Raw genomic sequence first — 25904 nt, 5'->3', positions numbered from 1 at the left:
ATGTCTGTACAAACTCTTAGGTTTCTTTTTTTTTTCTGCTTCAGAACCCAAGCTCTCCTTTTCACCACAGCCCTTGGATCTGCTCCTGCCCAAATAGTCCCTCCCCATTTCAAACAGACAGTGCTCACAGGTACACCTGACCTAATCTGCCCAGGCAGCCTGATAGTCAAGTGTTGGTTCTGTGTTCCTCTGTAGACAAGGCAGACATTCTGATCCTGCAAAGAATTGAGAAATCAATAAGATAATTTCTCCCTCCACCTCAAAAGGAAAATACATTCCAGCAATGTGTCCTGAAGTATTTAGTTGGGAGTTCTAGGAAGATGGTCCATTGTCAGTCCCTCATTCACCAGCCTGGGCATCCAAAATTCTTCTCAAGATAACAGGATTTTTTTTTTAAGTCTTTCTTGCTGTAAGAACTCTTATAATGGAGCCTAGTCCTCCTACAGCTAAGGCCTTTTCATGCCACTGGAGTAACACTGCACCGCTATTTTCTGTGGGCTTCTCGAACCCTTTATAAATGTACTTCATTAGCAAGTCAATGCCATTTCTGTCCAGTGACTGCACAGCCAGCTCAATTTCGCTGCTCTTAAAGTTTGTGAGTACTTTCAGGACTACACCCTGGGCTCGTTCCTTCACAGCTTGATTCTTGGTGTTGACTGGTGAGTTCCTCAAGGCTGCATGGAACACCGAAAGCACATCCCTTTGCCGCAGGAGTCCGTCTACCTCGCAGGGGTAGCCCGCCGCCGCCACCGCCTCTTCGTGCTCGTCTACGAATGTGTTCCTGTCAAATTCGTCGATATCACGCAGAAGCGTGAGGACAGCCAAACACATCGTTAGTCACCACTTGTCCTCTCCTGTCCATCTCTACTATCCCATATCAATAAAGACATCAATATGAAACGTTTTTACACACCTAAAAAGTCCCAGCTGGACAAAGTCAAACACTTTCAAAGTTGCCTCTTTAAAAATACTCAGTTTCTTTTAAAATCCAAAGTCCCTGTAAAAAAATCACTTTTTAAAGTTTAAAGTCTCTTAATTGTGTACTCCCGTCAAATCAAAAACATTTTCTTAACTTTATGAAGGAAGAAGCAGAGCAGAGTCAAGCTTAAAGCAATCCTTGGAGTGTAAATAACTCAATGTTCAATGTCTGGGATCCATTCATGACCTTCTGGGCTCCTCCAAAGAGCTTGAATCACTTCTCTGGCTCCACCCTCTGCCCCCACACAGAGCTTGTCTTTCAGGCTGCGGCAGGCTCCACTCTACCACTGCTACTGTTCTTGGTAGCTGACCCGTGCTACTGGCATCTCCAAAACTGCTGGGGTCTTCATGGTATCAAGCCTCAACTTTTCTCTACAGCTTCTTGAATCCTGGGCCTTCAACTTCTACTGAGGCTTCACCTTCTCCGATGGCTTAATACCCTGGCCTCTCACAGTGCCAAGCCTTGGCTGCTTTTCATGACTCTTCGTGCTTTCAACACAGATACCAACTGGGTGACTCTTACAGTACCAAGTTCATATGCCAGTGCAAGATCCAACCTTGACCGCCACTGGAACACAGCTGTAAGCCAACTCTGAAGGCATGCTTCCCAGACTACACCTCTTCTTAATTATTGTTAATTTCTTAGCTCCAGCTGACCACCATCAATTGTCCCAGTAAAATAAAGGCTTTTTCCTTCAGTGTTTCTGGCCTCTTGTTAACCACAGCAAATTCTTTAGCCCCCAACTAACCAGAGCCACTGGTTCTCAACTCAAAACAGTAGAACATCCCTGAAAAGAGTCTTTACGCGACTCTCAAACTTCCCTCTGGAACTTCACTAGCAAGGTATTTGTCTTCATTGCTCTCAACGTTCCTATCTTCCAAGTTCCCACAGAAAAGCTCACCAAGCTTTAAACACTCAATGGCGATTCAGTCCAAAGTTCCAAAGCTCTTCCACAAATCTTCCCATAGCCAAAGTGGTCAGGTCTGTCCTAAGTAATGTCCATTATCCTGGCGCCAATTTCTATCCTTTTTCTATGCTATGATCTGTGATGAAATACCTTGACCAAAAGCAACTTGGAAAGCCAAGAGGTTTTTTGACTTAAACAGTCCACGGAGGAAAACAATAGGGTGGGAACCAGGAGGCAGGAGCTGTTGCAGAAGCCGTGGAGGGGTGCTGCTTACTGGCTTGCTTCCCGTGACTTGCTCAGCCTTTCTTATAGAACCCAGGACCACCAGCCCCAGGGATGGCACGACCCACAGAGGGCTGGGCCCTCCCACATTAATCACCAATTAAGAAAAATGCCCTACAGCCTTGTTTCCAGCCCAGGCTTATGGAAGCATTTTCTCAGTTGAGGCTCCCTCCTCTCAGATGACTTTAATTTGTGTCAAATTGACATAAAATTAGCCATCACAAGGCCTGAATGTAAATGGCTATGGGTAGGGCCTTGTCTCAGGTAGTTTTTGTTTGTTTGTTTTTTGTTTTTTTTAATTCATCATACAACCCGGGGTCACACTCCATCACTAACAGACGTCAAAACAGGAACCTGGAGGCAGGTGCTAAGGCAGAGGCCACAGAGGAGTGCTGCCTACTGGTTTGCTCCCCATGGCTTGCTCAGCTTGCTTTCTTATGCCATCCAGGACCACCTGCCCAGGGGTGGTACCACCCCAAGGGATAGGCCTTCCCATGTCAATCATCAATGAAAAATATGTACCACTAGTTTGCCCACAAGCCAACTTAGTAGGAGCGTTTTCTCCATTGAGGCTCCCTCTTCCAAAATAACACTATCCTGTGCCAGGTTGGCATAAAACTAGCCAGCGCAGGGCTCCCTCCTCCCCCAACCCACAAGCAATGAGGTGACCGTTGGCAGTCAAGTCACCCAAAATCCCTGCTTCCCTCTGATCTGGAGTTTTACCTTACCGATTACCGTCACGTCTGTTGGCCTTCAGGGAGTGACGTGTGACCTATTTTGGTTTCCTTAGCAACCTTTTGAAGATCACTTCAAACTCTCCAAAATGGTCTCTGTGGCCCTTGTAAAGGCAGTGAGGTGCCGCTGTCTGAGAAACCCACGCCCATTTTTCTCTCCAGGAGTCTTCATTTCCCGAAACCCCGTGCTTCAAAGCTCTATTTCAAAGTGTCTTTTAATAACCTTCAGATCTACTTCCTACTGGCTTGACCTGAAATCTCCTTCTGCGTGGAAGCTACAGATCTGGTTTTACCTTGAGTCGGGGTCCCTGGTTCAAGGACCTCTTTAAGCTTGTGAGTGACCGCTGAGCCATGTCTCTGTCCCCAACACTTCCAGCAGTACATCATAGGATCCTTTCAAAATCATATACAAGGTTAAAATGTATTTGAAAATATGCAGATCTGGAAGACATCACATCTCACCCACAGAGCCTCTTCTGATAGACCCAGCTACTCCCCTGTCTCTAAGCACTTAAAACTGTGTCTCCTTTGTAGTTTATCTTTAAAACATCTCTTTTTGAGACAGGTCTCATCCACCTCAGGCTAGAACTTGTGTCCCAGGCTTCTAAGTGCAGGGATTCTAAGTATGTACCACCAACCCAGCTGCTTTTCCAGAGTCTGTGATTCATTCAGCCCGTTAAAGAGTTCCACAGAAGTACTACAGGGCTGCAGCAGTAGATGAGTGGGACTTTAAAAATATGGGGGCAATGGTTCCACATACACACAACTGCTTCATCTTGTCTAGACGCCCCACACACACCTGCTTCATGTTGTCTAGACCCCGCCCCCCGCTCCCCACATCTGCAAATTTTATCTGGGCAAGAAAAAAATGGCCTTGGTTCAGCAACTAAGCAGTTTTGTAATGATAAGCAGGTCACCAGGCCTGAGGCACCTCAGCTTCTCCCTCCTCCTTCCCCTCTTCCTCCTTCTGCTCTTCCTTTTTTTTTTTTTTTTTAAGATTTATTTATTTTATGCATGTGAGTACACTGTCAGTGTCTCCACACACACGAGAAGAGGGCATCAGGTCCCACTGCAGATGGTTGTGAGCCACCATGTGGTTGCTGGGAGTTGAACTCGGGACCTCTGGCAAAGCAGTCAGTGCTCTTAACCACTGAGCCATCTCTCCAGCCCCCACCTGCTCTTCTTAATGCTTATTACCACCTCCTCTAGTTGAAAAGTTAAGAAATAAGAATTGGAGCTATTTCTATTTCTCAGTTGTGTGGGAGGGGGGATGGAATACTGCACACAGTAGAAGGATGCTAGTGAAACTGTGCGACTTTTGTCTTTCAGTGCACACCTATATAGAGGAGGCGAGGTATTTCAAAACCTGCTTTGTACTCAGCAGAAAGAGTATGTAACCCTTTGTTCCCCGGCAGAAACAAGAGGAGTTTCTACAGTTTTCCTTCACCATCAGAGTAGCACTTCTCTGATTTATTTCCCCAGCAGTACTGAAAAATAATGTTACCCATGCAAAGGAATGCCAACCAGTAAAAATAGTTCTGAAAAAAATTATTCATGAGGTGGCTACAGGCAGAGATGGCAGAACCCTCCTTGAGCTTAGGGTTTAGGCCTATTTTGAGTCCCTGAAAAAACTTCATCAATTGATACGCATAATTTGCACCACACCAAGGGTGTCTACAAGTCATAAATGGGATGGACAGTCTCAAAGAAGGCAGTGGAGCATCCCTTCGTGTGCCACCAAGAAACCAAGGGAGTGAACACTCAACACTTTCAGCTAGTTATGTCTAGGGATGCCATGTGCCCCACAGGGTTTTGTAACCATGGAAACAGCTCCAGTTTGTCCAAGAGATCATCACACAAGTTGGCCACTCTAGCTAGGAAAAACAGGAAAACGTAACATCACTAAATCTGGAATTATATAGTGACTGAACTCTATAATATGCAAACTATAACTCAAAGGAAAATGTGGCAACAGTTATTAGACAACAGTCATATCAATGGGCTTTTGTGGTTTTGTGTATGTGTGTGCTTGTTTGTTTATTTGTTTTTGAGACAAGATCTTGCTATCGGGGCTGGCAAGATGGCTCAGTACCTAAAGAGCTACAGCCCAAGCCTCTGCAACCTCAGTTGGACCCGCGGAACCCACATAAAGATGAAAGTAGAGAGCCAACTCCAGGAAGATGACCTCTGACCTTCACGCATGCTCCATAGGACTCAATACCTACCACCACACTAAGAATAAAAACTAAAATACATTTTGAAATTTAACCTAAAAATACAAATAAAAATATTTTAAAGGGATGGTAAGATGTTTCAGTGACTAAGTGCTCACTACACAAGCCTGGAAACCTGAGTTTAATCCACGGAAGCCACATTAATGTGAAGGGAGAGAACTCCACAGTTACCCTCTGAACTTCACACTTGTGCCAAGGCATGCTTGGATATCTCTCTCTCTCTCTCTCTCTCTCTCTCTCTCTCTCTCTCTCTCTCTCCCTCTCTCTCTCTCTCTCACACACACACACAATCATATACACATACATATCATACACATATTATACAACATATGCATCTCACACCACATACCACACAAATATACATACACACATCATACACATATCACACAACACACACATATACACACATACACATATCACACACATATACATGCATGCATATCATGCACACACAAGTGAAATCCTCAGTAACAACAGAAATGAAGGACGTGCACACGGAGTGGGGTCTACATAGAGTCCTGTCGAATGGAGCACAGGAGAGGAAGCTTACCTCCCCATACTTATCCCAGACATATACCAATTTGTTATTCTTGTCCATTTGATGATGTAACTCCTTTCAGCTACTATTTTAGCTTTAAGAGGAAAGAAAGGGCTCACATTTGAAAGGAGACGATATGAGTGGGGAGGGAACACCAACAAAAGAACAATGTACTATGAGAAAAATGTGGTTTTTATTTTAACAATTGTTCAATTTTAAATTCAGTGTCAAAAATAACAAGATTTCACTATCTAGCCCAAGCTAACCTTGAACTTGCAGTCTTCCTGCTTCAGCTCCCAGAGTGCTAGAATTCCAGGTGTGTGGCACCACATTGCCCTAGAAGTGGATTCTTTTTAACAATTAGAGTAACTTCCAAATGACAGAATGTGTAAAGGAATACAAATACAAAAACAGGACACCTGTGTCCAATGATAAGTTTACTAGGCACAAATCAGGACCATGCTGGGCCTATAGAAAGGTCTTGGCATTTTACTTCCCGGGAAGGTCCTATTCTCCTAGGACAAGTCCACCAGAGAGACCCACCTCTTCAGTGTGGATAAACCATCTCCAAAACAGGAAGTGCTGCCAAGAGCACGTTTTTCATTATTTTACCACCACTTTGTAATTTTCAAGGGTGCCTCTCCTCAACTTTGAGGCAGGTCATGGATAAGTCACACAGGACCCAGCTGAGAGAATCTGGGGGTAGCAGCTACAGGCCAGGGTCTGAGCATGAAGGAGACACAGACAAGGCCTCCAGTTAAGCCAGAAAAGCCAGGTAACCTGTCTACCAACTCCCTGCTTCAGAATAAAATGCACCTCCAGCCTGGGTGCACCTAAGAGCTTGGAAAATCTGATCTTTACCTTATCTCCACCCCAATAACTGTTTTCTTAAAAATAAAAATAAAACAAGCTTGGTGTGGTGGCATACCACTTTAATCCCAGCACTTGGGAGGCAGAGGCAGGTGGATCTCTGGGAGTTTCTAAGCCAGCCTGGTCTACAGAGTGAGTTCCAGGACAGTCAGGGCTAAACAGTGCCACCCTGTTTCAACAACAAGCAAAGAAACAAACAAAACAAAAAAGAAAAACAAAAGCCAAGGTATTACTCACAGTAAATTAACATGTTCTGAATATACAAGCAAAGGTAAATACAATTGCTCAGAAATCCCCACAATACAATTTTAGAATATTTTCATTTCCAAAAGAAGGCCCATTGTGCCTTATAGCTCAAAGGATCTTTCCCTCACTAGTCCTTAGGACCAAGGTCTACCATCCCATATCTAAGGGCAAGGAAGCACTGGCTAGCTCTCCAAGCAAAGCCCCTGTTGAGCATCAACTCAGGTAGGATTTTTCTTTCTTTTCCTTCTCTCTCTCTCTCTCTGATTTATTGATTATATTTTACATATGTGGGTGTTTGCCTGCATGTGTGGCTGTGACTTCCAGAGTTTTTAATGTGCCCTCCTTTTCCTTCCCTGGGAAAAACTGCAGAATTAGTACAAGGACCTAGAGGTGTGCCTCCCCACCTGGCCATTTTGATTGCCACACTAGAAGCGTATCGTCAGTCCTACTCAAGCTGGGCAGTTCTTCCTGCTCCCGCCTGCCGCTACCCTTTTAGGCCTTGAACATTCTAGGTTAATCAGTCTCGGGATAAATTGTAGCCTCTCTTTGCTCAAGTCTCAGCGGTACTGGCTCTTCTAATGCCCTCCGGTGTCCACACTGCCAGAGAAATTTCATTTCATCTGAGTTGCTCTTCCCCCAACCTTTTTCTGTTACTGTGTTTTGTGCTGTGCTGTGTGTGTGTTTGTAGAGGCATGTGTGTCACAGGGTCTGTGGAGGGCAGATGACAACTCTACGGAGTCAATCTCAAGTCATTAGGGCTCGCAAAGCAACTTTTTACCAGCTGTGGCACTTGCTGGCTTTTCAACTTTAAAATGGCACTTTCAAATCTCTTAAATGTCTTCAACCATAAAAGTTCTGAAAAGCCTCATCTATATCATTGGGCCTCATCACCTCCATTCATTGAAGTCTTATTAGTTTATAAACCAGTTCCAAGAGTACCTCGAGAACATTTATAATAAACTTGGAGCCATCCATATTTGGATTTAAAAATACTCTTCTAACCTTTTCACTATCCAGCTGTGCTCACTATCAGCCAGTTGTTCATGGAGCTGATGTGGTAGTGAGGGTTGGGAAGAGGAATGCTCCTGTCTGCAAAGAGAAGAGAACAGAGAGCACAGGTTCTTAAAGTGTGGTCTCCCAGTAGCAGCAGCAGTACCCCATGAGAACTTGGAGAACAGACTCTCGGGCCCTACAGACTATACATTAAGCTATGAGGAGATCCTGATGCATGTAAAAATGCAAAGGACTTGGATTAGCTGTAGTCTACTGAATTAGACTGATCTGTGCTTAGAAATCCAGTCAAGAGTTTAGAAATAACTGAAAACGCTCCCCCTCTCCCCTGCCTACTCTCACCCCAGGAGAACATCCCTACTGACTTGTTTCTCCCTCATGTATCATTTATGGGAATGTGTTATCACTTTATGGGGCTCGTACTTAGTATTAGACTTGCTAATGAGTCATACCAACATACTCCTGCCGCCTGTCATTCCGTGCACTTACAGGAATACTGTGTACAGCAAAACGGCTCAGCAGCCAACTTCCCACTGTCAGCCAGCCAGCAGAGGGAGGGTCCAGAGGTGTCTTCAGTGTGGATGACGACAGAGAATTTTTTTTTTTTATGCAAAAGAGCCAGAGAGAGAGAGAGAGAGACAGACAGACCTAAACAAGAAGCTAACACCTACAGGGAGGAACTGGATGGGAAAGGCAATGCTGGCAGCTGTGTTTGCCAATTCCAATTCCAGCAACATGAATGAGTCCCTGGCTCTCCTCCACTTTGCAGGAGGCTACCTGCCGTCTGATTCCAAGGACTGGAGGACCATCATTCCGTCTCTCTTGATGGCTGTGTCCCTGGTGGGCCTCGTGGGAAACCTATGTGTGATTGGCATTCTCCTTCATGGTGTTTGGAAAAGAAAGCCAACCACGATTCACTCCCTGATTCTGAATCTCAGCCTGGCTGACATCTCTCTCCTGATCTTTTCTGCACCTGTCCGAGCTACAGCGTACTCCAGAGGTGTCTGGGATCTAGGCTGGTTTGTCTGCAAGTCCTCTGACTGGTTCATCCACGTGTGCATGGCAGTCAAGAGCTTGACATTTGTTGTAGGAGCCAAAGTATGCTTCATGTATGCAAGGGACCCAGCCAAGCAAGTGAGGATCCACAGCTGCACCATCTGGTCAGTGCTGGTGGCCATCTGGGTTGTAGCCGGCCTAGTTCCCCTGCCAGAATGGTTCTTTAGCACCACCAGACATCACGCAGGTGTGGAAATGTGCGTCATGGATGTGCCAGCTGAGGCCGAAGAATTCATGTCAATGTTCGGTAAGCTCTACCCTCTGCTGGTGTTTTGCCTCCCTTTACTTCTGGCTGGCTTTTATTTCTGGCGAGCTTATGACCAATGTAAAAAACGATGTATGAAAACCCAAAATCTGAGAAGCCAGATGCGTTCGAGGCAACTCACAGTGATGCTGCTGGGCACTGCCATTACCTCTGCTCTTCTGTGGCTCCCCGAATGGATTGCCTGGCTGTGGGTATGGCATCTGAAGGCTGGAGGTCCAACGCCACCACAGGGTTTTATAGCCCTGTCTCAGGTTCTCATGTTTTCCATCTCCACAGCAAACCCTCTCATTTTTCTAGTGATGTCTGACGAGTTCAAGGCAGGCTTGAAAGGCATATGGAAATGGATGATAACCAGAAAGCCTGCAGTTCCTTCAGAGGCTCAGGAGGCACCAGCTGGAAACACAGAGGCCCTTCCTGGTAAGGCTCCATCTCCAGAGACCCAAACATGCATTCCAGACACAGGCAGACGTGGCTCGCCTGACTCCAGCAAAGAGAAAACGGATAAGGTGGTGGTTCCCACCCTCCCTGATGTGGAACAGTTTTGGCATGAGAGGGATGCTGTCCCTTTGGCACAAGACAATGATCCTGTACCCTGGGAACACGAGGGCCAAGAGACAGAGGGCTGCAACTAACAGACTTAAGTTTCAAAGAAAAGCAAGTTGTCATTATTGTGTTTACTTGTACCACTGCTTAGCAGTATTGGTGAAGTAAACTGCCATTAGAAATTGCTACGGTTTCTGTTTTCAAACTATAGACTCTGGTAAGTAGAATGGCATGTAGTAATTATGCTTCAGAATTAATCTCTACCTAAAGAAACTAATTGAAGTGCTAAGTAAAGAAAACAATTTCAAAGTGATAGGGCTCACAGTGACTTTCCCCCAGGGTATCCCTTAAATCTAGCCCTGAACCTCATTGGCTGGAGTGGTTGGTTTATCAGACTGAGCCCATGTACTGTCTCTTCCTGAAACTGCTTGCCCTCAAGGTACCAGCAAGTTATATTTCAACAGCTCAAAATCTAAAACTGTAAATTTCACTTGTAAATTCTCTTCACTTGCTCAATAAATGTTAATTTACTTGACAAAAAGTTCATGTAATTTTCCTGAGTAAAATTTACAAAACAATGACTACTTTCTTCTATTCTGCACTACTTCCAAAGCCTATGGGGCCCAAGTTTGAGTAAATTCAAGTCTTACCTAACAGTATAAAAGCTGTTCCAATCTTTAAATAATCCACCTGAGTGGGTTTTTACTCACCGTCTGAGAACATTAATAACGTAACATGACATTATATATTGTAATGAAGAACTGTCAAACATCCCTTGTCTTCCAAAATAACAGTATTTTTCTACAAGCTGAAATGTATTCTCCTTGATCTCCATTCTCTCAAGACAGACTGTAAGCGGAAGCTCACGATACAGCTATTAACTATTGATTAAAGGCAAGCATAAAGGAGAATGCTGGGGGCTTTTTTTGTGTCATCAAACTTGAACCCTCAACTTTAAAATATTACTAGTATAACATAATCAAGCATAACAAAGAGTGGAAAAGCACACACACAACAAAGAGAAAAGCCAGCAGACAGCTAACACGGGATTTAGGTAAGAACAGAAGAATCACAAGGACAATGCAGAGCAAACAGCAATAAATAAAAGCATTTTGAGTTCCTAGATGTGGAAAATTTGATAGAATGCAGCACACCCAATAAAATGTGCCCATGCATTTCTCTCCCCTCTGAACATAAAAGGCATTATATACACTCATGATTCTTAACTGCTTCACTAATGGTATTCTGAGAATTTCCACTGCTCAGCTAAGAAAAATGAACAAAGCATTGAAGATCGGAGAATGTTCTGTACAGTACAAAGAACTGCCATTTATAATGTTCGGTCTTGGAATTATTATTATTATTACTATAAAAGATAGTGGCTTTTTTTTTTTTTAAAAAAAGCTGCCTTCTTTTTCACTTGTTTTGCTAGAAATTGCATTTGAAGATCTCACTTTCAAAAATAGTTTAGCCCAAGAATCCAAAATAACTGCTTTGTTGAATCCAGTTACATGTGGGGCTGGCACTGAAATTAAAAATCAGAGGAAGCAAGCTTTTTGTTTTATATATATATATACAGCAAGTACAGTGTAAGCTCCGAGTATATGATATCTTGTAAAGAAATAAAAGCAATGCTTTATTTCTGATTAGAGACTTTATTCTGCTTGTGTCTGGAATTATCATCTCAATACCATCGCTCAGAATAAGAGGGCTTTGTGAGGTGGCCTGATGACAATGTCCCAGGTTTCGGGGTAAGCTGTTGATACTGGAACAATACATTATAATGAACTGTTTATTAAGAACACGAGAGTCCTGATCTCATCAATCTCCATAAAAGTCTGCAAGGGAAAAACTGACTCACTCCTATGAACAATCGCACACAGACAAGCGATGTCAAAGTGGGAAAGAGATCTCCAATTTCTGTACTCTTTTCTACTATGACAGGATGCAGTGAGCATGCAGACACTACCATGTGGAACTCAGAATAAAAAAAGGCTTTAGAGAGGTCAGAAAGCATCCGATTTGACTACTTTATAAAAGTACATTTCTATGTGAGGATGGGAGGATACAAATAATGTTTATAACTTTCACACTTTCACCCTAGTCTGCTGCATTAATACCAGTCTTGAACATGTTGTGTAATTTCTATGACACTTAATAGATTTTTACTAATAAGCAGGATGGATATGAATGTTATACGTTAACAAATAAAGGTCAGTTGGTATTCCTCTTTCTAGGCTCTGTTGCCATCATAAAGGGTGGGAGACAATGGGGGAAGATAACTAACATTGGGATCTTCTCATACACCTTATTTATGTGGCACAGCTAAGGGCAACCTGTGAGAATAAGACAGGATTTATACACACTCAAACCCCACACACTGAGAGGTGTAAAGCCAGAAAAACCTAACTGAGCATCAGGGGTAAGTTCATGGCATGACATATGACAGGTAGAAAGGATGTCCAAAAGGCACAAACCTTTGATTTGTTAAAAAGGAATAAAAAAAACAAAAGATTTAAAATATTCTTGCTATAAGGTAACATGTAGCATTAGAAGACTCTGACTATACACATACAAACATACACACACATACAGGCACATACACACGCATACACACATACATACTCATACACACGCATACAGGCACATATACACGCATATACATATACATATGCATACACATATACATGCATACACACGTATACAGGCACATATACATGCACACACTCATACAGGCACACAAAAGAAAGGGAGAATAGGCTTTCTACAAAATTTCTTGTCTTATATTAGATCAAGCCTTTTTAAAAACTATATTCTAAGATTTAGTTGTCTTAAATATCACATGCTTTTTTTCAATAAAACAAAACAAAACAAAACAAAACAAAAAACCAGCGAACCAAATAAGCAAGCAAGCAAACAAACAAAAAAACAGGTCTAAGAGTTTTTAAAAAATATATTGTGTAACAATAATCATTTACAGTCCACATATATAAAAGAGTTGGTTTATTGTAGTTCAAATACATAAATTCAACATTCAAACATCTTAAAATTAAACTTTTTAGAAACAAAAGTTCAAACATTCAAACAGGAGTAGTTTACAGGAACACCCAGAAAGGGAGTTTTGTTGTCTAATTGAGAATATTGGTAGAGATCATTCAGTGGAGAATAAAGAATGTTTAAACCAGGATTCCATTCTGGCCAACATGTTAGTTATGAATGTGGTTCATACCTGAGAAGAAATTACTAAATACATCTTCTCCTGGGTGGGGTAAACGAGACTTGGCCTAGAACTCCAGAGGGAGCATCAAAGCACGGACGTGAACAATACAACTAAACTGTTCTTTAGAGACAAAGGTAAAAGTATGTCCGTTAGAATATTCATAGTCTCTGGAAGAATTCAATTCAGTGTTTTCTCTTTTACCCGCTTAAAAAACAAAATCGAAAACAAACTCCAACTTCAATTTTCCTGGAGTCTGTGGTATTCCAAGCTCCTACCACAAATTTTCCTGTCTTGCTGAGTAACACTGCTAGTAAGAATATCACCAAGTCACTGGCTTCCACACCTTATAAAAGGATGATTTTTAGCTTCAAGATTTTAAATTTACTAGAGACAGCCTATATTTGAGTATGTATGTCAGTCATGCCACACAAAGAAAAGCATTAAATATTTTCAAAGTGTTCTGTTCAGAGACTGCCCACAATCGCTTCTCCTTCTGTTCCTCAGGTGGTTTTGCAATAGGTTGACTAATGCACATAGAAGTAAAAACCTGAAAATTTGGCTCATGCAAGCATTTTCAATTAACAGCAAGCCCATGGAAGGGTATTTAGAATTATTTTGTGGATCGTCTAGTGGGCTCTGATGCTGTGGGAGGTGGGGGTGGACCTCGGCGATCCAGGTCATCAACATACGCCACGATTAGTTTCCTCCTCTCCTCTGGCACACAGTCCAGTACTAGATACCGTTTGTCATTCTGCAAAATTTTTTCTACATCTTTCAGGTGCTGATCAGATTCTTGGATTAGCTTTTTGGATCTGAAATAAGAAAAAAAGCACAAGAATTACTGACTGCTGTTCGCTGGTCTTTCAGAAATGAGCTGGAAATGTCCATCTAGTTCCTAATTGTGTTTCCACCTTTTTAAAGAAAAATTTCACTGCAGCAGTCACCTTTGTAAATCGCCTCAGCAAAGACTCCAGGGAGTGAAAGGGCCTCAGAAGCTGAATTACCCTCCCACCCCTACTGGTGGTCCCTCCAGATCAGGGCTGAGGGTGGGTAGGTAAATCTTGCCCGTGCTGTACCTGTTCTGTGGATGAACAGAGGACTTCAGTCTGCGGGGCTGCCAATCCCAGCATCTTTCACAAGCTTTCACTTTCACATCTTTCACTAAATTAACTATAAAAATGTAGAGAGAAGTCTTACTTCACATCTAATTTAAAAGCCCAAGCTGATGCAAAACATTAAGGATCCTGACCAAAAAATCCAAATGACAAAACACCTAGGAAGCACACCTCAGCACTACCTGTCCTCCCGTGCACACCCTTCCTTCCTTCCTCAAAGTCGGCTTTTAAAGGAGGAAATGCTGGCACATGAAGCCTAACTGGTCTCTTGCACACAGACTGTAGGCCATGTCAAAACGTTTGACTGGTAAAAGGTTACTACTGATGATGGGCTACTGGGTGTGCAACACCAAACCTTCTTAAGGGCTCTACTTTTTAATATTCTTAAAAAATAAGTGTATCCAGCAACTCCTTTCCTGTTGGAGGAAAATTATTTTTCTGCCTTAAGAAGATGAATTCAGGCATTCATGATCTAACCCCACTCAGCAGTCTTCAGAGGAGGCAAAGATAAGCTATAGTGAAGAATTAATTTAAAGTCTCTTTGTGAATTACAATTCTTAAAGAGTTGAGGATCCTCAAAAAGAAAAAAAAAAGCAGTGAAGTAAAAATAAAAGTGTATTTTAAAAACTGGATGTACGTAACACAAAATGAGAATTGACATCTGGGCCCTTTCTTTTTTTTCTTTTCTTTTTTTTTTTTTAAAAAAAAAAAAGTACTGTGGAATGGCCTGTGTCTGCCCCCGAGGAAAGCTGGCATCTTCTGATTTCTAAAATTACCACTGTCAGCATGTGTGTGAGTGAAAAGTATGCTCTGGCCATTAGAGTCCAGGCTAGGAGACAACAGCTGCGAGTGGGGCACCGGACTGCACCTACCTGTATGTAATGAATTTGGTCTCTTTCAAAAGTGTCCTAAAGTCAGCTTTGGCAGTGATGTATTTGTCTCTGATATATTCTTCAAACTCCCTTTGTTTTTTCTGTAGGGATGGAAAAAAAAATATTAAAAGGGAAGCGCATAAACTCTACAACTTCTTTATTAATGCGGCAAACCATGAATCCTGTAATAAAATTCAAAATAAAAAAAGACAAGGCAAGGATATGTCCTTTCTGAAAAACTTACTGTAGTGTATAACATGTAAAATACATCTTTAAGGAAAAAGAAGGCATATGAAATATTCTAGCTGAGTATGAAAGCTTGCTATGTGCGCTCCACTGCTCAGCGGTCTACAGTGTCATCCCCTTCAGTCTCCATCATGTCCTCAGGAGGGAAGCACGATAGAGAAGCTAAGGATTGGGCACTTACTTCCTATATAGTATATATCTTCAAATATAAAGATAGCAATGAGACATAGAGTATGGACATACAAAGCAAGTATGTACATACTGAGCATTTAGCTTTCTGGTAAGGAATGGTAATGAATGTTAGCTATTAACTATATACACCTTGCCATCAATTCCTTAGAAGTAGTCGGGTAAATTAGAAACTGACAGTGGGTCTCAGCTATCAGTCTATCACTCTTTCTCAGTCATACATATTTTGTAGTCCCCACATTAAAAATTCAACTACGTAGAGTTGAGCAAGGTCTGAGAAAGGTAGCTTTATGGGCTTTTCAATGTTGGACCTAGAGATGCCCATGAGTGACAAAATAACAAGTAAAAGCCAAAGGGATAGAACAGATCACAGTTAGCTATTTTTTGGTATTATTCTCTACATCAGATTATTAGGTAAATTTGTTTCCTACACAGAAGTCAGAATTCAAGAACTGGACTCTGCTTTTAATATCTCATACGTTAAAAGACACTATTACTCTAAAGTCTCCTCTCTAAGAACTTAGGACCTCTTACTGTTTTGCCAGTGTGGCTTAACAGGAAGGTGCTTTGACAGCTTAGCACCAAACACCAGCTGAAACTGACTACAGTTTCATTCAACTGGCAAAATCTTTAAACACAACCCTTAAAATTGTAAACTTTAGATTACTACTTCCTTCTTACTACAAGGAGCACAATTTTAAAAAATATGTTCTTAAAAGCCAGACATGGTGATGCATGTCTTTAATCCCAGCACTAGAAAGGCAGAGGTAGGTGGATATGTGAGTTCAAACCCAGTCTGGTCTACAAATCAAGTGCGAGGATAGCCAGAGCATTTACAGAGAAACCCTGTCTTGAAAAACAAAACAAACAAATAAAATGTACTTAAAATCCTGGCTTATATTTCATATACTTTTATGTAATTCACTTAAAATGACCAGGCTCTTAGTTGGTCAAGCCACTGGTGATGATTATGCACCTATAAATATTCATAAACTTCAAAGTATAGTAGGCACATATGTATGTACTTATTAGCACTCTATAGGGTAAGGCAGGAGGTTTATTAGGAGGACAAACAACACTACATAGTTTCACGTCTGCCTAAGCTCCATAGGAAACAAGACAAATCCTCTTACCCTGTCACTGGAGGAGAACTTAATGCACCGAGGATCTTCCTTAATTATTTTTTTCACTTCTTTCCATGTGGATGTTAAGGTAATCTTTGAAAAAAACAAGTGAAGAAAAAACATAAATACAATTCCCTTTTATGCAGGGAGTCAAACTACAGCACATATGGTACATAATATTACACACTGACCTGCAATCTCTTGTAATGCCCAAGCGTAACTGGACTAGTTAGGGACAGGGAGCAGCTTTAATGCAATTTCTTTTTGCTGGCTTGCCACAAGTTATTTTCATGGCCATACTTTCAAGGTGGCCTAAGACAATCACAATCCCCTGCAAACCCTGTATTTACATGGGCAAACATCATAACTTCTGAAGAAACCATCACCAAAAAGAGCAAATAAAGAGGAACAAAACCTGGATAACAAAGTGTACAAACTGCCAGATAAGGGGCTACATAGAGCACCGCACTGCAAACGGAGGGAAAGGAAGAGAGCCCTCTGATAACGTACAGCTAAGGGCCTTCACCAAAGCAGCAGCTGCAAAAAGAACTAAGTCCTGACTAGGGAGAACACCGGGACATGTTTAAACATGGGGGGGTGGGGGGAGAATCAGAAGAGAATGTCATAAAATCTAAGAAGTCAAATAACGGGTCTAAACAAAACACTAAAAACCACATCAGTATTTTAAATCAAACTATAAATGAAGACTCTAGAAAAGAAAGACAGGCCAATAATAATAGACTCTCACCGCAGAAGTTTCATCCAGAAGCTGCCTAAAGTGCTCCCTTTTCTTTTTGGTAAGTGCTTCAATATGTTCATTAAAAAGTTTCTCTTTCTCCTCTCTTTCCAATAAGGACCCAGATTCCCAGCGGTGGTCTTTCCGGAGGGTCCTCCTAGTATCAGACCAGGACACATCTGAAGAACGTACCTAAGAAATAAAAAAGGAACCAAGTGGATTTTGCATATTCCACAATAAGAAGCTTGACACTGTAGTCAGGAGGTAGTCACATTTAGAAACTAAAAAAATAAATAGATCTCTTCAACTAGACTACATAATAAATAAATCCTATGTTAAAAGACAAGACCATTTTATGTATAACTTTCAGTAAGTGAGTTTCTTCAGGACACAAGCTCACCATCAAGTTAACCAACAACCAAGCAATTTTCATTTCCAATATCTTTTTTTTTTCTTTTTTCTTTTTTGGTTTTTTGAGACAGGGTTTCTCTGTGTAGCCCTGGCTGTCCTTGAACTCAGAAATCCGCCTGCCTCTGCCTCCCAAGTGCTGGGATTAAAGGCGTGCGCCACCACCACCCGGCCATTTCCAATATCTTAAGTGAAAGGCTATGATAATACCATTTTAGTTCAGAAGTCTCCTACGATCTTCTTTAGAACACAAATCTTAACTCACAGTGATCAGTTACTTGATGAAATAACTACTCAGGCTTGGGGAAGTTGACAAACATGAGCAGCAGATTATCTTCCATCAGTCACAACTCATAACTACTTTATATCTCTAAATGCTGTGTCATTTAAAAGTAATGTTAATTTTGTCTTCTTCCAGTACTAAATATCTCCTCCCCAAACACAGTACAACAAACCTTGTTTTGCATGATGATTGCAGCCAGGCTCAATGACCTGACTGTAGTCACAGGAACCCACATGGTAGGAGAGAACAACTTCTGAAAGTTGTCCTGATATCTACACATACTGCACACAGCCCACGGGCATACACACAATCTTATACAAATAAATAAGTAATGGAAGAAAGTAATTTTTATAAACTCAATAGACCGGGTATGGGGAAGACCAGCCATGGTGAGTTATAGTTCCAAAAGTGAGAAGTTCAACATTGTCTTCCATGCCATGAGGTATTGTGATATGCACCCTCGGCCCTCCTTCTCATCTAATCAGGGGGGCAGGGAAGTTTAAAATGTTTCTAGGTGCTGATGGCTTGATCTTATATATAAAGAAACCCAAAGACTCCACCTAAACACTACTAGAAACAATTAGTTTAGTAAAGTTAAAAAGGGTATAAAAATCACCATACTACAAATGTTAATAAGATTTCAAAAGCAATCAAAATGTAAAGTATGAGAACAATCTCACAAGCTCATAACAACCCCATCAAAAGATAGTAAGTATAAATTTAAGCAAGGAGTAAATTCCTTGTAATGATAAAAACTATTAAACATTGGTTAAAAACTGAATAAAATACAATGTGAATGATATTCTGTGCCCACTGATTAGAGAAAGTTCTTAAATTCCCATGGAGTCACAAGATTCTAAGAGCCAAGGCAATCTTGAACACAAAGAACAAAGATGGAAACATCACATTCCTAACTTTGAAAAAAGACAAGAGCACATCACAGCTCTGGCTGGTTCACCAACAACACCGAGAGCAACTAGAAGTACTAAAAGTTGTCACACTACAATGACAGGAAATGGGACAGAATGAAAAGACAGAAGAAAGAAGAAAGTATACAAATACAGAATTTCTTTAACATTTAGCAAACATCTAAATATATGCTTATCATTGGAACTTCGATTATTCCTTTCAAAGAGCACACTTGTATTTTCCACAGGACAATGTGCTAAGTGTTACAGTGCTGTATACTGAACACCCCAGTATGGCTGCAGGCAACCTCAAATGGAGGTCCAGTGTGCACTCGTCAAACTGAGAACCTGCATCACTGCAGTGGGAAGGGGAGTAGTTGCACACTAAGGATGAGCAAGGATGGCAGATAAAGGCACACAAGGACTGAAGAATCCTTTATCCAAGGTGGTGCACTCTTCAAGGCAAGAGAATCAGCACCTGAGGCCAGCTGGGTCAAAGGAAAACCATTTTCTCAGAGCAAACAAACAAAGGAATTGACTTTTAAAACAAAATAAAACAACAAAAGAGTTGAATTTGACTGGCACACAAGTGCTGGGTGTATGGAGAAGCTTCACCTCTTTCAAGTAAATGGGAGAGACAAATGAGGTTTGCTGTTCCCCAAAACCACTGCAACTGCAATTAAAACAAGACTTAAGGGAATGTCAGGAAGGAGATTTCAAATTACTGAAAATGTCCAGGATACAGAACCCCCTAACCCCCAAAGCAGCAGAAAGAAGTGAAAAAACCATAGGAAAGTCTCAAGAGTCATCCCTTGCCGGTACCCTCCAGTCCTGAATCTTACACCATCCACAGTGTAATGGCTGATCCTAACAATGATGACCCTAAAGCAGCTGTTTTCAACCTGTGGGTGAGAATCCACTGATACCAAGAACTAAAGTTTTAAATGCTAGAAATAACAAGCTATGTCATAATTAATTTAGAGAACATGGGTAAATAAGATGGACTTCCAAAGCCCAATATTCAGAGGAAGAAACGTACCATGTCAGACAGAAGAGCCTTGAAATTCTGGATAGCTTCTTCTCGTTTGTGCTGCTCTCTCTCTCGATCGATTTCTTTAGTTTGTTCAGAACGTGCCTTTTGAACTTCTCTTTCACGTTCTCGAAGGCTTGCCTCAATGCGGGCTTGCCTTTCCAGCTCTTTTTCTTTTTCTGAGTCTAAATTCTGTAAAAATAAAATTACATTATCCTCTTTACCAACTTCATTAAGATTTTTTTTTCACAAGCTGGGTGGTAGTGGCATACACCTTTAGTCCCTGGTTTGAAAAACAAAACAAAACAACAAAAAGATTTTTTCCATAAAATACCTTGTCAAAAATGTACAAGTATTTTTCCCCAGAACAATTTAAAATGTCTTCCCAATTAAGTATGAAACTCATAATTTCATCTTCTTAATCAACTATGAGAAAAATTCCAGCCCCAGCATCAAAGCAACATACACTCTTAAACAACATTAAGCAACGTCAGACAGGGTGTAACATCAGTAAGCCTAAGAGTTACCTTAGCTATTTTCTCTATATACTGTTTGAAAAGGTCTTCTCTCATTGATGAACTATCCACCGCTTTATACCGTGGGTCACTTTCTACTTTGTCTTTTACTTTGCTCCATCGAGATTGACTATCCAAGTGATGATTAGATAACAGTTCAAAGAAATCTGACTTAATCTAAAACAAATGAGAACAAGGATGATGCACTATGAGAAATTCTCCATGTTTTAAGTAGTTAACAATCCAATGACACTATAACAGACAGTACTACACAGACCACAGCATTTAGGTTGATCATGGCCGCTGAACTCAAATTGAGCTGCACATAGTGTTAGCAAGAGCCAGGCTTATGAAGTAACAATAAAATACTCTAATATGATGATGTATCAATGGCTTATTTTATAAAATAATTTTTATTCATAAAAAGTTAAGAGAAAAATTTGGAAGTCATTCAACACATATAGCAAGTCTTTATGACTTGATGTCAAATGTCTAAAATAAAAGGATTAAAAAGTGGTTACAGGGCAGTGATGGCACACACTTTTAGTCCCAGCACTCAGAAGGCAGAGGCAGGAAGATCTATTGTGAGTTCGAGGTTGGCCTGGTACAGAGAGAGTTCCAGGTCAGTCAAAGCTAGACAGAGAAACCCTATTTCAAAAACCAAACCCCTGAAACAAAACAAAAACCAACTTATATTTGCTTTTAAAAACACAATATTTAAGCCAGGCGGTGGTGGCTCACACCTTTAATCCCAGCACTTGGGAGGCAGAGGCAGGCGGATTTCTGAGTTCAAGGCCAGCCTGGTCTACAGAGTGAGTTCCAGGACAGCCAGGGCTACACAGAGAAACCCTGTCTCAAAACAAACAAACAAACAAAAACCAACCCACAATATTTACATCTACCTTCATAAGAATACTAATAATTCTGTAATTATAATCATTAGTTTAAAAAAGCATTTCATTTCAGTATGTGTGATTGTTAACTAGGGAAATATGCATGCCCCCATTTACTCTGCTGTAAACTCAAGGAACACCTTTGTCAAATACGAGTATCACATCTACTGTCAAAGGCCCCAAGCCATACTGACCCAGACAGACTGCAGTCCAAGAGTAGTCTGTTTAACAGAGAGGAAATGTAGGAGGCACTTGTTTCAGGACTCTCCACTGAGTCTTAGATGTCCATCATCTCAATTACCATGTTACTGCTACACCACAAGACACCCAGTTCGACAAAAGATTCTGGCCAAGCATCCCTTACCACTGGGATTAAATATTTTCCTTTGCTGCCTGACCACGGAATGAGGAATTAGGAATGAAATTAGAATTTAAGATGTGTGGCACAAGAATTGTGCTTCCTACCTATTCCCATTATTACTTCCTCTCAGGACTGTACTTCCCCTCTCAGACAATTATGGGAGGTTATATTGTTTTTGAAAATCCTTTTTAAGTTCTAAGACAAAGAATATCAGAAACATTCTTAAAAATCAGCTATGGATTTTTCTGTTATTAAACCAGAACCTTAACTTATTTTGTATTAATAAAAAATACTCAAAAACAGTTTTTCAAGTACTAAAGTCTTTTTTGTGTAATAGCATAATTTTTCACCTTGTCAACTTTGTACCTAATAAATATCAATCCTAGGCGTGTCTGATAACTAGAAGGCAAAATTTACACTAAATAACATATGTGCTGTGTCAAAAAGACTTGTTCTAAGTCATGACAATTTATATTAAGTCTCTAAACATGCAAACTATATAGTTAGTCATTAATGTGTGTGATACACAAACAAGTACTTAGCACATGTGTCATGATGTAAGAGGTTATTTAAAGCTGCTAAGCACAAGAAGTAGTCAATACCTGAATAAATGGCAAAAAATTGAAATTTACCATGAGCTTAATTCATAGCCCTTGTTTTCTATCCTTACCACAGCAAAAATACTCACAATGCTTGGCATAAAATTTAAAAAAAAAAAAAAATGCCAATTTTCTAACAGGGTTAACTCCATTGCCTACAGCATCAAATGTGTGATATGAAGAATCAAGTATTTACAGTGAGAAAACTGCAGTAAACAAAAGTTTTGATGTTGGCTTTTACAAACAAAATGCATATAAGCCAAGTAAAAGCAAACCAACTCTAGGGAGGTGGTTTCTCACAAAATGGAAGCTGCACAGAAGCGAACCTCATTATTCACTCACACAGTCAATTACCTCCTGCTATTGCTGCCACTCTCACCAGTAACAAGGTTACAATTATCTTCTAATTTTTTACATGTAAGATTAGTAGAAACAATACAGACAGAGTGATAACATTTTTATTAGCCAAATACTTCACAAAATGTGAACAAGAGCTCTACTACACTTAACCCTTATAAATTCTCTCTGGTCTAATAATCAATTTTATATTCTTTAAATTAGCTCAATCTCCTGTCTTCTATAAGCAGAGGATAAAGAGTCAGGGAAAAAGTAAGACTAGTAAGTAGCAGAACTGCAGGATGCTAAAGCAACGGCGGCACAATAGAGAACCTTCCAACACCATGTGCACCAGTGATGAGCAGCGCTTAAAACTAAATTAGAAAACTGCAAAGACTAACCACTTATTATAAAAATAAAATCCATGTTATCTCAAATATGTTTAGAAAGTTATGTCATACATAACCTAATTTGTGTAAGTGCAATAATACACTATCAAATGATCATTTACTTGGTTTTCTTTAATTAAATATGCTATTCTAAAAGTCAAAAGTAGGGGGTGGAAAGATGGTTTAGTAGTTAAGAGCACTAGTTTCTCTTCCAAAGGAGCAGAGTTCAATTCCCAGCACTTACATGACAGCTCACATTAGTTCCAGGGCTTCTGACACTCTCACACAGACATACATGCAAAACACCAATGCACATAAAATAAAAACTAAATTATAAATTTAAAACAATTTTAAGTGAAAAGCACCAATTTGTGTTTTTAAATGAACATATGAAATGTGATTTTTTTTATTCATATGATTTTTCTGTATGTTAAAGAAGCATAATCATTTTAAGTCACATGTAAAATAATTCTATAAAAATTTACTTTGAAGCCATCAGATAATCAGAGTTCTGCTATTACTGTCAAAAGCTGTTTCATCTAATACTCTTTCTATCTTAATTGAAAGAGGCTTCTTAACAATGAGACTTAGGATTACTTCCCTAACAAGGTTTCTTAATAGAATTTGTAACATTTTAGCTTCCACAGTAAGTAGCAATTTTGAATGTCAGGAATGATTAGGCTCCAGAAACTGTTTCCCCTATTACAAAGCACACCAGAACACTCAGGAGAGTGTTTTGATGGCTCATACACCACTGGTGTCATCTCCCCACTGTTCTGCCTCCACAGCGGTGAGCTCTCTGTTCCTGACATTGCTATCAAATGACATTTCAGATGCATTAATCTTTAATGGCTGACCTTTAAGTTTGATAAGCAATAATTTATATGTAAGATACATTTGTTAAAAGATTAGAAACTTACTAAAGTCATATTTTTATAGAATACAAAGATTAAGAAGTTCTTTGAAATTCAAATGTTAACATCTAAAAAGACTTCTGAAATCTTAACACACTTCAGTTATCTCAGAGTATGCAATTCTAAAACCCAGTTCCAGGTTTACAAGGCACCTTATTTATCAGAATTTAAAGCAACTATATATAGTTTACTTATGTTCCTAAATAAGCATTATGAAAAGAAAGTGATTATAAGTGATTATAAATGTGTATCAACAACTGTGCAAATTAAAGGAAAACACACATTCAACTGCTCACGCCTACAAACAAGGATAGGAAACACTGCACTGGGTCAGTCAGACCACTAGAACTTAGACCACCTTACCTTCTCACCTCTCGTCTTCGAATCTTCTTTTTCTTTCTTCCTTGCAGCTGCCACAAATTCATTAAACAATGCTTCTCTATCTTTCATCTTTTCAATTGCTTTGAATCTTGAATCTTTAGCATGTTTGGCAGCAAATTCACTAAAAGTAGCTCTGTAAGAAAATGGTCAGAATGCTAACTTTAATTGACTATTTCTGTTTCTAAAACAAGCATAAAGGAATATACCACTTTCCTAGCAAGAATATATGCCGGAGACATACGGGTCCCAAATTCAAACAGTGACCCACAGGAAGGACAGAAAGAGTGACTGACTGAAAATGTGGCTAGTGACTATATGCTATCAGCCCAGGTTAGGGGAATATAATAAAGGCACGCCAGGAATGAAGAATGTGTGCATCTAGAGACTTATCTACTACTCAAGGGTGTTGCCAATGCTTGGTTCAAACACAGTGAGAAAACTTATCTGACTGGACAAAGGACATAGGGCAACTTATTTAAAGCAGATGACTACAGGTGAAATGACAGTGAGGTACCCCCTACTGGAATTCACGTCAACACAGTGGCTACAAACTTGCAAGAGAAAAAAAGAGCAGAGAAAAAAGTCCTAGAGACAGGAGTCCCCAGAAGGCTCTGACAGAAGGATAATTCCCAATGGGGCCTCAAACACACAACCTAACTGTTGAAAAGCATGGCTATAAGCATTCTCTCTGTCACCAGGGTTAGAGTAAAAAAGCAGGGCTGAAGAAATGGCTCATCATTAAGAGCATAAACTTACTTCCACCCTTCTTGTACATGACCTGAAATCAGTTCCCAGCACCTACCTCAGATGGCTCACAACCACCTATAATTCCACTTCCAGAAAAGTCAACGCCCTTTATGGTCTTTGCAAATGGAAAATGAGGCTTATTTAATCTCTTTAAAAATAATTTTAATTAGAAAAACTAAAATGCATTATCTCCTGTGTTAAAACAAAGACTGTTTTATTTTAAATAAAACTGAAAACCTTGCCTGAACAATTTGTGTGCAACCATAATAAAATTAAGTTACTGAGAATATATATTCCAGAAAAACTGACCATATATAGTCAGTTAAATGTTATTTTGTTCATGATACATCAAGCACTTTATTTTATAATTTCAAACTAGAAAAACAATGCTTTAACAATATTTTTACTTTAAAATAAAAATTTAAAAGATTTTATTCAGAATACTTATGATACATAAAGTATCTAGTATCTTTTACTGTAATAGACTCCTATGAAGTTTTGGGGGTAGTGGTTTTGTGCATAATTTATTTCTGAATTTTCAAAAGCACTATTTTAAAACAGCAGATGCGGGGGGGATTCTCTGGAGGAAATAGGTGAATAGAAGGTAGAGAATAGAGAAAAGTCTATTTTGACCATAGAAAATACATTTGAAATTTTCATTATAAGATTGAAGCTTTCATTAGTTTATATACATATACATAGGTATATTATTTATTATATGTTTTTATTCTTTCCGACTTGGAACAACCTACAGTAGTCTAGTACTGAAGAATTTTGTTTTGTTTTGTTTTTTATATTGATCTTCTTCTCCAAAATAGTTCAACAGGTAATACTCTCTTACATTTAAGTGATTCTCGTTTTCTTCTATTTACTTGATAAAAGTGTTGATAAAAGTGTTATTTTTGTGTCAGAGTTACATGAAGTCAATGAAGCAACATACCATACCTCAGACTTCCTTTTTTTTTTTTTTTTT

The 25904-nt window shown here is 40.0% G+C and overlaps 2 protein-coding genes and 1 pseudogene across 8 annotated transcripts in view; 1 reads left to right on the top strand and 2 right to left on the bottom strand.

Annotated features, from left to right (window-relative positions):
• Nucleotides 1–384: 384 nt before the first annotated feature.
• On the bottom strand, nucleotides 385–831 carry LOC116087456 (annotated as a pseudogene). Its single transcript, XR_004117441.1, has one exon. The product of XR_004117441.1 is annotated as an actin-related protein 2/3 complex subunit 5-like protein pseudogene (transcript).
• A 7622-nt stretch (nucleotides 832–8453) lies between these two features.
• On the top strand, nucleotides 8454–10822 carry Gpr151 (G protein-coupled receptor 151). Its single transcript, XM_031366293.1, has one exon. The coding sequence runs from the start codon at nucleotides 8486–8488 to the stop codon at nucleotides 9752–9754; it is 1269 nt and encodes a 422-aa protein (XP_031222153.1). The 5' UTR covers nucleotides 8454–8485; the 3' UTR covers nucleotides 9755–10822.
• Nucleotides 10823–12651: 1829 nt separating this feature from the next.
• Nucleotides 12652–25904, bottom strand: part of Tcerg1 (transcription elongation regulator 1) — a 64520-nt gene continuing 51267 nt past the window's right edge. For 4 of the 6 annotated variants that reach the window (XM_031365575.1, XM_031365576.1, XM_031365577.1 and 1 more), the window contains 7 exons: nucleotides 24167–24317; nucleotides 20324–20488; nucleotides 19806–19988; nucleotides 17180–17359; nucleotides 16441–16524; nucleotides 14873–14973; nucleotides 12652–13697 (listed from right to left, as the gene is read on the bottom strand). In XM_031365575.1, the coding sequence (XP_031221435.1) occupies nucleotides 13496–13697; nucleotides 14873–14973; nucleotides 16441–16524; nucleotides 17180–17359; nucleotides 19806–19988; nucleotides 20324–20488; nucleotides 24167–24317 (1066 nt within the window). In that variant the 3' untranslated portion in view covers nucleotides 12652–13495. Of the gene's footprint in view, nucleotides 13698–13961; nucleotides 14056–14872; nucleotides 14974–16440; nucleotides 16525–17179; nucleotides 17360–19805; nucleotides 19989–20323; nucleotides 20489–24166; nucleotides 24318–25904 lie in introns of those variants that run through there. The other 2 variants (XR_004117253.1, XM_031365580.1) reach the window with 2 other exon arrangements.

This window comes from Mastomys coucha, unplaced genomic scaffold, assembly GCF_008632895.1.
Source record: "Mastomys coucha isolate ucsf_1 unplaced genomic scaffold, UCSF_Mcou_1 pScaffold13, whole genome shotgun sequence".
In the NCBI taxonomy this organism is placed as follows: domain Eukaryota; kingdom Metazoa; phylum Chordata; class Mammalia; order Rodentia; family Muridae; genus Mastomys; species Mastomys coucha.
This window is presented reverse-complemented; position numbering and strand designations above follow the sequence as displayed.